Source organism: Tinamus guttatus, unplaced genomic scaffold (assembly GCF_059628265.1).
Source record: "Tinamus guttatus ecotype Peru unplaced genomic scaffold, ASM5962826v1 Tinamus_guttatus_pri_ptg000546l, whole genome shotgun sequence".
NCBI classification, from domain to species: domain Eukaryota; kingdom Metazoa; phylum Chordata; class Aves; order Tinamiformes; family Tinamidae; genus Tinamus; species Tinamus guttatus.
The window spans coordinates 714,987-728,774 of NW_028289080.1; the positions used below are offsets into that span (position 1 = coordinate 714,987).

Here is a 13,788-nt window from a genome sequence, read left to right on the forward strand (position 1 = left end):
GAGGTCCCTTCCAACCTTAAGCATTCTGTGATTCTATGATTCTATGATTAGCAATTTACTCAGAGGTAAAGATCTTTAGGAAGACTCCAGTAACACTAAGACTTTTATAGATCACACAGGCTCCTCCTGACACAGATACAGGAAAGATACAGGAAAACAGCCTAAACAAAACCTGAAATTACTGGCAGTCACAAAACGCCTGCCTTAAAAACAGAAATATCTGGGACAAGAACCTGGGCTTAGGAAAGGGCTGCTGCAGCTGTCAAAAGGCACAGGACAACTGATGTCTAGGGAAAGGCTTTTAACAATATTTGATCCAACTGATATTTCAACAGAGTAGACTGTAACATGTGCAGAGCTGGCTTTGCTAAGGTATATGAAAAGGTTTCAAGTACCCTTGAAAGAGGTAAAGAGGGAATCCGACACAGTAATGGATCTTGAATTAAACACAGCCAAATTATAAATCTTCCCCATTTAATACTTTCCCAGAGCCTCTTTACCCTCTCCCTGACCTCCTTCCCCTCCACTTCTCACAAGAATCCCCCTCTGCTTTACTCACCTCCAGATGAAGCAATTCCTTAGGCTATTTCGCTCCAGGGTTTGCTCTGGCTATGACATGGAAACCACTCTCCTCCTCCCTGCTGCTTGACCTAATCCATCTTCTTGGATTTATTAACATGAGTTGCTCCCTCCTCTTCCTGTTTCGGTGCTGTCATTCTGCTCCTGTCTAAGCTCTCCTTTGCTGTCTGGCCATCGCTCGCTCTCTCTGTGACAAGAACCTTACTCTTTTCATATTCTTGACTGTCTTCTCTCTCATCTTGTCTTTAAATTTACACCTCACTCATATTAGCTCAAGACGTGTATCGTCATCAGCACAGATCATCTCATCCTGCCTCTTCCCACATCCTACTCAGACATTGCACAGCTTTTCTTTCAGTCTATTTACTCAAAATCTCCAAAGCAGAAGTTTCCCTTGAAAAGAAACAAACCTCTCTCAACACAATGCCATTTTCTGTTTCCACCTCTGACTCCCATTTATTATCTCCAGCTATGGACCATCTTCCTTCTCATCTTCTCAGATTTGTTCTGTTTGTAAATTTGCCTTACGTAGTGCATTCCTGTGCTGCAAGTCATGTGCTCCATCTTAAAATGTTGAAACATATCTTTGTTCATATTTTTATATTTATTTTGTAGGCCTCCTGTAAATCTTTGGCCCTCTTCAGTACCGCAAACCTTATCTGAAAACATGCAAGGAGCCTTTCTGCCAATTTGAAGAGGAGGGCTGTTCATATCAAATAGAAACCATGAGCTTGTCCTCACACCAATCCTTCGCATACCCACTAGATGTACTACCCAGCCTCTACCTTATGGTCACTGCCAGCATGTTTATGTCACTACTCAATGGGCCAGTTTTCATAAAATAATCCCTGCAGGAATGTTTTTCATAGCACTCCTTTCTCCCTTGCTTGCTTTCCACTGGACTGGGGCTCTTCTTCACAAACAATATCAATTGCTTTCCCTTCACGTTGACGATGCCTTCATTCTTATTCCATCCTGCTGGCCGAGAGACCTGTACCTGTGTTCCCAGAAACTCCTGTTTATAATATTCCAAGTTACATATCATAAAGAAGCATCAAGTGCACTATTTTCTAATAAGCTTATGGCATCCACTTTTGAGAATCACCACATTGCACATCTTTGAACACACAATTGAACACAAGAAAATGGAGATTTTGCTGCAAGATTGCAAGCTGTGACTTTGTGGTTCCAGGAAAAGCCCTAGTAGCCTTGATAAGTGAAAAGTTTCTATACCTTCTCTTCTAGGTCCTCCTGACCCTTGCTGCATCAACAGGTTCTTCAGCAAGACCCAAGGTTCTTTTTTACCTCAAACATGGCCAAGATACACCGAAGCTAAGTAAAAGTACCACATAGGCCGGCCTTGGATCTGTCCTTCCCACAAATGTTGATCTTAATCCCCCAAGAGGCAGAGGATCCACCCCGAGAGCTAGTAAACCTCTTAAGAAATCAGAGATATGTCCTTACTTAGTACTGCTGTTTCTTCTGTCCACTGTTATGGCTCCAGTTCCAATCTGTATTGAGGGTCCACTAGGCAAGGGCTGACTCTGGAAGATCAGCTCTGGGGTTAGATCCACTTCTGTAGGACTCACCATTACTTTGGCTGCAGACAGTAAAGCTGTTTTCCCCTTGTTGTAATTCTCCAGAACCTATTCAAAGTAAGCAAAGAAACAGTAGTGCTTTACTGAAGATAATAGTCTCACTCTTCTCAACTCAGACCTGTCAGGAAACTGCTATGTTTGCCCATAACCTGTCAGAGCGCCCCATCAGAAAATCAGCACTGAGGAGGTGACCAAAACTGTTGCCAGAAGCAGCCTTGACGCTAAATCTATGAGTTGCATCGCTTAGAACTGCGTAGCTCAGGGGCAAAGACATTCCTGCAAGCATAAGCTCAGACATCCCCACGGGGTCACAGAGGGGCAAGAGCAGCAGGCTATAAGATTTTTGAAGCCCCCATTCCACCCTCACAGCAACACACAGACACCTAGTTCCAAAACAGCTCGCTAGATTCCACCTGAAGCACAACCTGAAATGAGCAGGTTCTGAGAGAGGGAATGAAACACCAGCCAATCTCTCATAACCGGGGCATGATATTTGGAAAGAGGGCTCAGTTTAGCACACTGGTATTGGGATGAAGATGTACATCCAATTTCCATATCTCATTGGATATGGATATTTACATTTGACACTAATAGCTTGTGCAGCACAGCACAACCTTCTCTCTCTCTCCTCACAAAATAAATGGTATTGCGTGCTTAAATAGCCAGTTCTGCCAGGCAAAGACCACCTTCTTTGTGTTCATAAAGGCCTGTGACAAGGCACCAATTCCAATAACAGCATCTAAGTGCTTTTGCAGTAAAAATTAATACAACTTGTTACCTTGTTGAGTCCTTCCATGACCACATATGGGAGGTGTTCATGCAGCATCGCCGGTGAGATGATCACTTCATTAAATGCCTTATTGTCACCCCAGATAGCAAAGTAAGTGGGATCTTCTTGCTCACAGCAACTAGAAGAGGAATTGGAATCCAAAAAGAGCAGAGAATAGGGAGCAGGGGGTGAAAGAGCAGGCCAATATTTTGGTATACCAAAGTAAGAAAGAGGAAAAAAGACAGAAAGGAAATACTACAGAACACATGCTACTGCCATTGCTCCAGGAGTCTGCCCCAGAGATATGAGTATCTTCCCATCCTCACAGCACAGACACAGTCACCAGAAATTACGGAGTGGAAAAAAATCCACTCCCTCCTACACCGATTCATCTACTGGGAAGTCTTTTCCAAAAGTGAATTTTCCCTCCCGGCCACGGCCTGGCTTCCCAGCTGTGCCCATGCTCACCAGCACTGCTCTGCAGGGTGGTTGTGCACCACGTGGATGATGCGGCCGGGCGGGTAGAGCGGAGTGCTGGCCGACAGGGCGATGGTCAGATCGCTGGGATGGGTCCAGAGGCGGTTACTGGTTACGGAATTTTCTTCCGTCTCTTCAGGGAGCTCTGACTTCGGGATGCACTTGGTAGCACCCACAATGATTCGCCACTGTCCAGCACAAGAAAGGGGAGAAATAAAATGGAGGAAAGGGAAGGATTCAGAGAAAAGCAAAACAATATTACCAGAGATTGTTAGGTAGGTTTATCGAAAAGGAATACCTGAAAAGAATGGGGCTTGTGCCTCTGGTTCCTTAATCATGTACCCAAAGATGGAAACCCTGCCCTGAAAGAAAAGTTGTTCCTTCCTCCTTTCCTCTCCCAATTTTAACCCTAAAGACAGCAAAATCTTGTCTTTCCTTTTTTGGTTGGAAGCTTTCTTAGAGTTAGGAACCTAGAGCAATGACATTTTTGTCCCCCAGATAATAACATACCAAACCTTCTAAAATAAAGAAGTAGACAAAATCTGAATTTTTGATGCTTAAAAATAAGCAAAAGACTATACAACATAGCCAGACAAAAAATCCCTTTAGCGCTGAAAGAAATCCCCCTAAAAAACAAAAACCCACTAAAATCCGCACGCCGAACCACAAAAAAAAAAAAAAATAAAATAAAATGCTAACAAGAAAAGTAAATGTAAATTCACACTTTTTTTTTTAAATCTCTACAGACTATTTTTATAATATTTTACCCATGAAACTTAAAATCTTCCAGCTTTTCTGCCTCAGTGCGACAGTCAAGAAGCCTGAGCTGGAGCAACTCTGCATACATACCTCAAAACTGCTGACAAGCTGCTTACCCTAGAACAGCATTATCCAGCCAGCACGCAGCTGTGTCCATATAAACTCACAACTGCTGTACTTCCAGGTCTGTTACCAACAAGAAAAAGCTACAGCTTTTTTTTTCTGGAACACAGACCTCAAAGCAAATTCGGGTGAGAAAATGGCCCGCTCAGTTGCTTTAGGTCTGTGGCACTGAACCTAGAGCATGTGAACCAGAATCATTACACGGAGCTACAACCATAGGGCTACAGAGTATAGCCCGAAGCTCTGAGCACTCCAGCTGCCTTCCAGCTCTTGTCATCACCCCACTGGTTACCTAGACAGTAGCCACGTGGACCTGAGCAGATCTGGGGGCTGGAGAAATCTGCAGTATTGCTGTGGGATGCTAAGAAAATTTACTGTCGCTGTTCAGCGATTTCCATTCAGGTGTCTGTTCACCTTCATTCCTACCTTTGGTTTGTTACTTCTCTGAAGAACATCAAGCAGTTGCCGGCGAAACCCCTCTAGCTGTGAGAGACCAATCCTGAAAGACAGGGGAAGAAAGTTCTTACTTCATTTGTCAGAAAACTGCTGACAGGTAACAGAGGACAGTAGGGATACAGAGCACAGAAGAACAAGAAGTTATGCTACAAGAGGCACTATGAGAATGAAACAGTGCATCTCTGAAGCTGACTTCAGAGATGAGGTGTGATCCCCCAACACCAGCAACCAGGGAAAGGAGGCCCCAAGAAACCACTGCAACAACAAACAAACACAAAATGTAGCAACAGAATCCGAGCAGTGAACACAGGTATGAGAGATAAAGAGGGAGATAATACAGAGGGGTAATCACAGAAATAAGCAAGCAGGAAACAATTTGGTTACAGGATGCCACTGAACAGATAAAACAGGAAGATGGAAGAGAGCTCTACGATACCACTGAACAGATCACCACATGGACAAGATTTTGTCGTACAGGTTACTCAAAGGCATACTCAAGTGGTACTCAAGTAGTACTGTAGTACTTTTCCTTCACTGAATTCTACATGCCTAACAAATAGCGTAAGTTATCTGAAGTCATGCAACGGGGTAGAGGTGAAAATAAAACCTAGGTTGCCTGGCTCCTAGTCCAAGGCCCCATTAAGGATAAATATCCCAGGAGATGATGAAAGGTGAGAAATGTCAAGACACGGGAAATTAGGGAGCTGGTTCAGAGATGTGAGATGATATGCAACAGGTGATGAGGAACAAACAGTGCAAACCACGAGCTGCCAGCATAGCTTGGGACAGAGGGTGAAGAGGGCTGACTTAACACAGGCAACCAGAGAGGCTGCACGGACATGCCAGATACTGCAATGCATGTGTTTATAGAGAGAGGATATTCACCGTTTTCTTACAGAAAGATGAGATACAGGGGAGGGATATGCTCACAGAAAGGTGTATGAAACATCTGTATACGTGTCCGTGTAAAAGATACAGCAGTTCTAGGACTAGGCAGACAAGAAAGAAACACACAAGGACAGGTAAATGAGGAAACTGGACACCGAGATGATCTGAGGGTTTCTGAGAGGAAACAGGTGACTTTAGCAAAGAAAAGTAGAACCAAGGAATTCAGAGGCTTCTCAACTTGCCTGGGCACTAGATCTTTGCCAAGTACGACTGCAGTCACAAACTCTTTTGAATACTCCATGGCATCCTCGCTGGAAGAGAAACAGGACCAAGAAGCAGCAAATAGCGTTTCACTGGCAATAAACTGCACTCCATTCACAAGTTCTGTCATGGGTCTCCGAGAGACTTTTGGACATTGCACCTTGTCATACAAACAATCTGAACTGCTTGAAGCCTTTGGGACTTGCACCTTATTAATGCTAGGCTGAAATCCACATGCTGTGCCCCAAAAAACATTACTCCTTAATGGTATAGTGAGCCCTTCCTACAGCTAGAATAGCTCCTTCCTTATTAATTTACTTGCATTTGACTCTGATACACTTGGAAAAGGAAGTACTAAAAATCTGTGGTTCATAATGATTTTCCTATAGTTTGGCAATGGCCAGGACACAAGAAGAAATACGACACATTCTTGAGACTACTCTGAAAAGAGAGTGTAGGACTAAGACGGCCACTTTCTGCAGTAACCTTAGCACCAAGATAAGAAGGAATTAAGTCTTCCATCCTATGATCTGGTTCTCCTCCAGACAACTCCCTTCCTAGAGACCTTCCTCTCAAGGGCAACCACAGGTAGAGGCCACCATGAATGACCTAGACATGATCCTGGACATCACGTACACGACAACAGCGATCAGACGTGTGGCAGTCAGAGGAACCTCCCTGAACTCTGAGGCAGTTGAGGTGCACAAGCAACCCAAGGATCTCAGGAGGGGAAGCTCTGAACAGAAAGCTGTCAACCTCCACGGGAACATTCTAGAGAACAACTTTTCTACAGCCACAGCTGGTTGTGGGTTCTGTCACAACAGGGCATACTAATGTCCAAATTCATTAGCAGGATGTCTAAAATACCCTAACTGAAGCAGGCACATATGCAGTAGCCATCACAATGGGCTTCTCGCAACATATATCTGCTTTTAAGTGCTCCCATAGTGTCTGTCATGATTAGAATGAGTTTATCTCACTCCATGGCCATAAAGAAGGATGATTTTAGTGGCTGCTACGGAATTAAATATAATTGATAGGTCTGTTCCAATTCACAACAGGAGGAATTGATTTTACCTCTCTGTAGAGGTGTATCTATCTGAGGCAGTCACCCTAGGTTTCTCCTGCAGCCAAAGGAGACAAATAAACACCAGAGAAGCACAATCCACCTGACTTATAGTAGGCATCCACTTTGTGGATAGGATAAAAGAAATCGCATCCTGAAAGTGCCCATTTCTTTCTGTCAGCAGCAAAAGGAGCCCAAACAACTAGATCCGATGCAGACCTCTATTTGTGGTCAAGAATCTCTCATTCTGCAGTCTATTCACAGAGGAGGGGGAGAAGACACTGGCACTGGCAGGGAATAATAAGGGAGGAAATCACACCCTGTTCACTACCAGTCTCCCAACTTGCATTTTCCACTAATCAGGGTAAAATTAGAGCTTTAGCCCCAGATGACTGAGTCACGAACCTGAATATTTGGATTCACAAACACCGCAACCTAAACTCCAGACTACAACACAGAACAAAGACTGGCAGCAACCCCCTCAGCTCCTGCAACTTGTGACTCTCCCGTATGCAAAGACTACCCAAGACAAAATGGAAAGCAGGATGTGATCCTGCAACAACCACAACCCCTCCCTCACCAGCCCTCCTGTACCAACACCTACCTCAGCAGCCCCCCGGGGGGAGAATATGCAAAGCACTTCAGCGAGGGGTACTGTGGACGCAAAAGGAAGGAGAGGATGGCGGCTGTGCCAGCCCCGAGGGAATGACCAACCACAATCAGGCCATAGTGTTTTGTCCCTCTGCCCTGAAAATAAAAAGCAAAGCAAGAAATGGAGATCAGACAGAAAGGAAACTCCACAGCAAACCCCCAATCTGGTCCCTTCCCCTAAGCCAGAGATGTTTCCTCAGACTGAGTTATTTGGGAATCGATAAAAATCTTCTGTTAAAACCTGAGCCCAGGTTCACAAATCTGAGCTCTCCTTCGTTCCAGAAATGATAATTTGCTCTCATTAATTTCAGAAATTTCCTGGAGCATGCTGAAAAACAGAAATCTTAACTCGCAGTTTGAGCAGGAATCATCTCAAGTGGAGATGTCCTCAACAGTCAGCAGACTTCCTCAGCTAATTCTGGGACCACACTAATCTCTCAACACTGATCTAGATCTCTGAAGCCAAGCACTATTCTTGATATTCAGAGGCTGGGCTGTTAGGCACAGCTCAAGGCATCTCTAAGTTGCCGTAACACCTATTACAGTCAGTGATGTTAACACCACGGGAGAATTACACTATAAAAACCTCATTTGTTATATTTTTTTCCTCAGCATCTGCTGGCAACTGTCAGAAACAACGTACTAGGTTAGATGAAACTTTGGTATGAGTATAACCTGGGACAGAATTAATGCCCTGTTCATTCCACTTCTTCAGATCTTTCTCAAAGTCAACTTTTACACAATACTTAATTTTCTGCACAAAAGCTGTTTCTCCATGTCTCCATCTCTCCATCCTGGCGGATCACGTCCTGTCAGTTATCTTATTCCACGGCAATTAAAAACTGGACTCACCATCTGTAATGCTAGCTTTGAACAGAACACAATACAAACTACCACACACTCAAGAGAAAGGGTGTCTCGTGTGTGATACTGTGTCACTATATCCTTGCCACTCAGGTAGCAATGACCTCTGCAGCACATCAGGAAAAATTCCCTGTAAGGAACAGCTTGCTCAGTTTTCATTTTCCAGGCAGAGAGGAATAAAGCACCATATAACGAAGGAAGGTGTCTATGTTTCTCTCCGTACGTTTAGCCAACCTTACAAGCCGGACACTTCAGTGTTAGCTTCAGAGAGTTAAGTTTCTGGGAGCAAGTAAGCCGTTCATCCCACTTATCCTCTTGGATAAGTGGAGGAGAAAATGAGAGTTCCCTAAAGCCCTGGAGGAATAAGTAACAGCAGGAACTGGAAGGAAGCTCTGAGAAATTAGTATGACAAATTTAGGGACACAGAGATGGAGTTTTAACACCAGTGCTTTAGGGAAATCTCATTTTATGTATGGACTGCAAGGCTAAAAGAAAACTAACGCTCACCAGGTCCCGTCCAAAGGCTTGAGAGAGCACCATCTCTTGTTCCAATTTCTTTTTAATGTACTCGGCAGACAGCACCATTCCCTGAGAAGAGACAACAAGGCAGAGAACAAAACGTGGACAGGTTCACGTCAGGCTTAAACCACCCGAACGCTGGGCAAGCTCTGGAGTCCCACACAGAACGTGTCAGAACGGTGCATCATTTGGCACACGTCTCACTTCCTAACAGAGCCATGGGCTATTTAGGAGGAGCAATGAACTACTTAGGAGTAACAATAGTTGTAAAGCTATGACAATACTCCAAGGCCCTATTTCTAGACTGAATGAACAGCTTGGAAAAAAAAATCGCTTTTTAAACATAAGATTTTGTATCTGGTAGTTCAGTTCATGCTGGGAGCTGTCATAGGGCAGGGAGCTTTGATTTTTGGCAGTGTCTGAGTCTTAACTACAAAACTCTACACTCTTATTTAAATCTGTGAATGAAAGCATGAACTAGCCTTACAAGTTTACAGAGAAATAACGCAAATGCCAAGACCCTACTTGTGAAAATGCTACTTGGAAAAAGCGGCAGAACTACCTGGATAGGGAGGAGTCACTGGTCCCTGGAGCAGGCAGAGGAGTAGGTGCATTCAGCTGGCCAAAACCCTAGCTGCAAATTACTAGAGACATTTCTTTCAAAGAAACTAAGAATTGATAAGAAACTAAGAAAGAAATTAAGAACTGATGGTTCTTAGTCATCAGTTAAGATTTTTTAAAAAAGATTGTTTTTTTTTTTTAGCCCATTTTTAAACATCTATCATCTCTCTGGTGCTTCCTGCATTCGAAGAGTGATTCTCACCCTGAATACATTAATTACTGATCAATTACAGTTGATCTCTGTTATAAACAAGCAACTAGAATTCAGTCTGTTGCATAAATTCTTGGTTACACCTTTGTTATAGTCTAATTCAGTGGCGGGAAAGCCTAAACTGCAAAGGCTGAAAAACAGCGATGAAATCCAAGATGAACACGGGTAGACAGAAATCAGCTATTTTCGATTTGTTCAATTTGGACTTCAAGTAATACACCCTGCCCGAGTTGGCCAAAACACAGGGAGCTTTATCTCCTCTGCTATTTTCAATTACATCTCTCCACGAAAACATTTCCATACGAAATGAACATTACTGAGCACTGTTTAATCTCACACATAAAAGGAATTCATGATCCTCGCAAGAAGCAAGGAAATGGGTTATTTTCAAAGGCTTTGGTATCAAACATAGCACCAAACCAATCTGACTATTTAAGAAAAACAGCAGAACACAGGTGATTTTGCTGAGCCTGTAAATGGGACATTTGTAATGCTATCATCGCTACCAAAAAGCAGATGTCATAATATTTCATGTCTGTGCCCAGACCTTTCAGTAGTTAGTCAGCTTCAGCTGCATTTGGAACAGGCTCCATTTCCAGCTCTAGTAAGAAATGAAAGGTAGACTACTTACATAAATTGCTAACATGGATTCAGGATGCTATTTTTGTAAAGCATGTCCTAAATCCATGGTGATGTTACTAATGAACTGGTAGTCAGCCTTGTAGCTATACCTTGATAATACATTCTAAGATAAATACTGACTTTAAAATCACAGAATCTGAGTTTCATCACTGCAAATTTGCACTTCAGCTCTCCGTTAAAGTGGATACTGTTTTATAAGGTTCCAAAGGAAAAAAAAATAAATAAAATCTGGGCTTAATTTTAAAACCTGAAATGCAAATGAGGAATGCAGAGGAATTGGAGATCTATGGAAAGCAACAAGAAAGTATTGTTTCTTGTTTTACAGTTAAAAGACACAACACTTCTTTGAAATATTAAAAAACTAAAACTACAGCTTTCTTTTTGTATAGTATCACTTCAGTCCTCTCTAGCATGGAATGTCTCCAGAGTTTCCTTGCACAGAGGTATGAATACCCACAAAGGGTTCTATTTAGAAGAGATAATTAGGAAAAAAAAAAAAAAGGTTTTAAGAGTTATTGCTCTTACTAACTGTTATATCGGAAGAGTGAAAGCAGTGATCGCGACTGAGCTTTCAGGGCACCCTTTCATAGCACTTACTTGCTGTCACCTTGGCTGGCTTGCTGCCACAAAATAAGCCTCCATTATGTGATCATTTTAGTAGTTTTGTTCTGTACAAATTCAATAGAACTAAGTATGGGTTCAGACCCTGGACTTATAATTACTTTTAAACTAACTTTGTTATAAAAAACAATGGATTTCTTTTAAAACAGTGAGGCTAAAATTGTTGGTTGGTTTTTAGTTCATTTCTCCTCCAAACTATGACAATCCTGTTTTTAGGCATTAATGTTAAGCCAACCACTCAAACATTTTCATCTGTAGTAGCAGTGGAGTGGTCTCCTGTAATGGAAACATCAAGGGTTTTAACCTGTAGAATTGTCTGATCAACACTGAAAGCATCACAACGACAGGCTGGCTCCCTAGGTGGAGTTAACAGCTTTCAGCTTGCTGGGTGTGCAGGACATTTCATTTATTTTTGTATTAAAAATGCATGTTTTTAATGTCCGTAAGTCAATAAAATGGACATTTTAGAATTCCATTATCTCCATTAGTCTCCTTCAGGAATTAAAAGTGCACTATTTTCTCATGATGAATATTGACAACACTTTAAAATAAGGCTATATTTGCATACTAGCAACAACAGAAAAGTACAGAATGAAATGGAAACTCAGTACAGAACAAAAGGGAATGATCTAATAATGTGTTTCAGATAAATTACAGGCATATGAACATTTCCATTTAAAAGGAAAAGCTTCCATTCAAAAGAAAATCTTTAACTTCTACAAATATCAGTTACTAGCTTTTGTGCACATTAAAAAAATAGAATTGTTTCCCGTTACTTTGGTTTCTTTTTAGCTTTTTTAGTTCATATAAGCTGTTTAACATTGTGCAAAGGCCTTTTGAACAAAAGCAAATAGTACGAAATCAAGTGACATTAGCTTTGACAGCTGAGAGTACTGAGAAAGTATCTAAGAAAAATAAGGTTTGCATATCTAAATATAAATTCTGTGAAATTATGTGTGTTCTTACTTTGCTGGACTGGGGCAAAGATGAGCTCTACACTAAACTGATTTAGTCAGCCCAGTCCCAATTACTTAGACAGACACATAGTGCCACTAATGATACAGGTGCAAGTCCTGACAATAGCCTTTTAAGAGGTTTGATGACTATCCCATTGCAACAGATTTTTCTTAAACATATTGTCAGGATATTATTGCGAATTCTGAAAAGGTTATTGGAAGAAAAAGTAATTTCACAGTAATTTTGTTCAAGGGCTCTAAAAATTCCTTTTGCACTCATTTCTTTACTCTTTTGGTTTGTTTGTCCTATTTAAGGACATAATGGCTTTAACTGTTCCAATTTAAGGATTTTTTTAAAATATTATAGCCATTTCACTGCAATCATATAACATCCTTCACGAGAGCACCTCAAGCAATTAAGACTCAAGTTTTTGGTCTGTTTTGTCTGTGCTTAAGAAGTCAAGATATAAGAAGTGGTTTCTACTTACTTTATGTCCCAGCCATGTTCCGTGGTGACCCTCAACTGGAAGGCGTTCTGCATCTCCAGTTAGGTCAGTCAAGGCATCCTGGTAAAAAGAATTCACCACATTTTGGACAACAAGCCAAACACCAAGAGCAAGTCAGGAAGGTCTCAGATTACCCCCAAAGATCATTAAGGGCTCAGATTGTTAAATGAAAGATGGTTAAAGATTGGTAATTTGAAGTCACTATGCAGTGCACCTACTTTTGGAGACAGGGTTCCTCGGATACTGATGACCACCTTCTTCTTATCATGGTCCACAGCAACATAGAAAGGAGTCTCATAAACCTGGAAAAGATCCACTATTGTAACATGCTGATGAGGCATTCCAGCTTACTTATTCTGCTACTCAGGGAAAAGCAAGCAGAGCAGCATGACGAGCTATGCCTTAAAGTGAGGGACTGAACTGAACAAGCTCGAATTTTTGGCAGTTTCTGTCCAAATGACAGAATTTCTTGGCAGAGAGACTGGAGATTTGGCTCCAGGGTCAGGAAAAGACTTAGGTTTCCTTTTGTGTCCCCCTACATCTGAAAGCACAGAGATCAAAAAGGAGGGATCATAGAAGTATGCCCCAAATATGAAGGGGCTTGCAGACTTCTCACCGCATCGTGACACGAAGTGTAAACGATGTCCACCGAGGTCATATTCTCATCCAAGAAGTGCCGCCGGATGGCAATGGCATTGCAGCCACAGCAGTTGTCCTCCTCAATGGTGACACCGGGTGCATAGCGGGGACGTGAGGGACAGAGACAACAACATCTGCAAAAGTTAAGGGGAAAAAAAATGTTTTATGGAAAAGGGAAGAATGTGGAAGAAACTGTGGCTTTACAGAGAAATGTCTAGAAATAGGAAGGGGAAAGGAAGAGACCCTGCACGCCACGTACAGGCTTTATCTCAACATCAGTGATTTCCCCTACTTTCAGGTGTTTTCACAAAAAAATAGGACACATAAAATAAAATAACCTAAAATAACATAACATAAAATAACTTAAATAAATAAAATAAAATAAAATAGGCTGTAATTTTCCTTTTGAGCACCAGAGAGAGCCATTGTGCAACAAGTCTCCAAGCAATCACTGCATGATGGGGTTGGGATCTCTCCTCATGGGATGCTACGCTTAGTAGCACAGTCCTAAATAGCTTCAATACATAAAGCAGCTAGCATTTACTGAGCCTTACATCTTTTTTTTTTTTTTTTTTAACATGT

General features: G+C 42.0%; 1 protein-coding gene across 1 annotated transcript in view; it reads right to left on the bottom strand.

Annotated features, from left to right (window-relative positions):
• Window positions 1-13,788, bottom strand: part of DAGLA (diacylglycerol lipase alpha) — a 55,597-nt gene that overhangs the window by 2,594 nt on the left and 39,215 nt on the right. The window contains exons 10-19 of the mRNA XM_088534320.1: window positions 13,184-13,340; window positions 12,786-12,869; window positions 12,550-12,627; window positions 8,999-9,079; window positions 7,581-7,723; window positions 5,892-5,960; window positions 4,732-4,804; window positions 3,415-3,611; window positions 2,956-3,085; window positions 2,044-2,225 (exon numbers count right to left, since the gene is read on the bottom strand). Coding sequence (XP_088390446.1) covers window positions 2,044-2,225; window positions 2,956-3,085; window positions 3,415-3,611; window positions 4,732-4,804; window positions 5,892-5,960; window positions 7,581-7,723; window positions 8,999-9,079; window positions 12,550-12,627; window positions 12,786-12,869; window positions 13,184-13,340 — 1,194 coding nt within the window. The remainder of the gene's footprint in view (window positions 1-2,043; window positions 2,226-2,955; window positions 3,086-3,414; window positions 3,612-4,731; window positions 4,805-5,891; window positions 5,961-7,580; window positions 7,724-8,998; window positions 9,080-12,549; window positions 12,628-12,785; window positions 12,870-13,183; window positions 13,341-13,788) is intronic.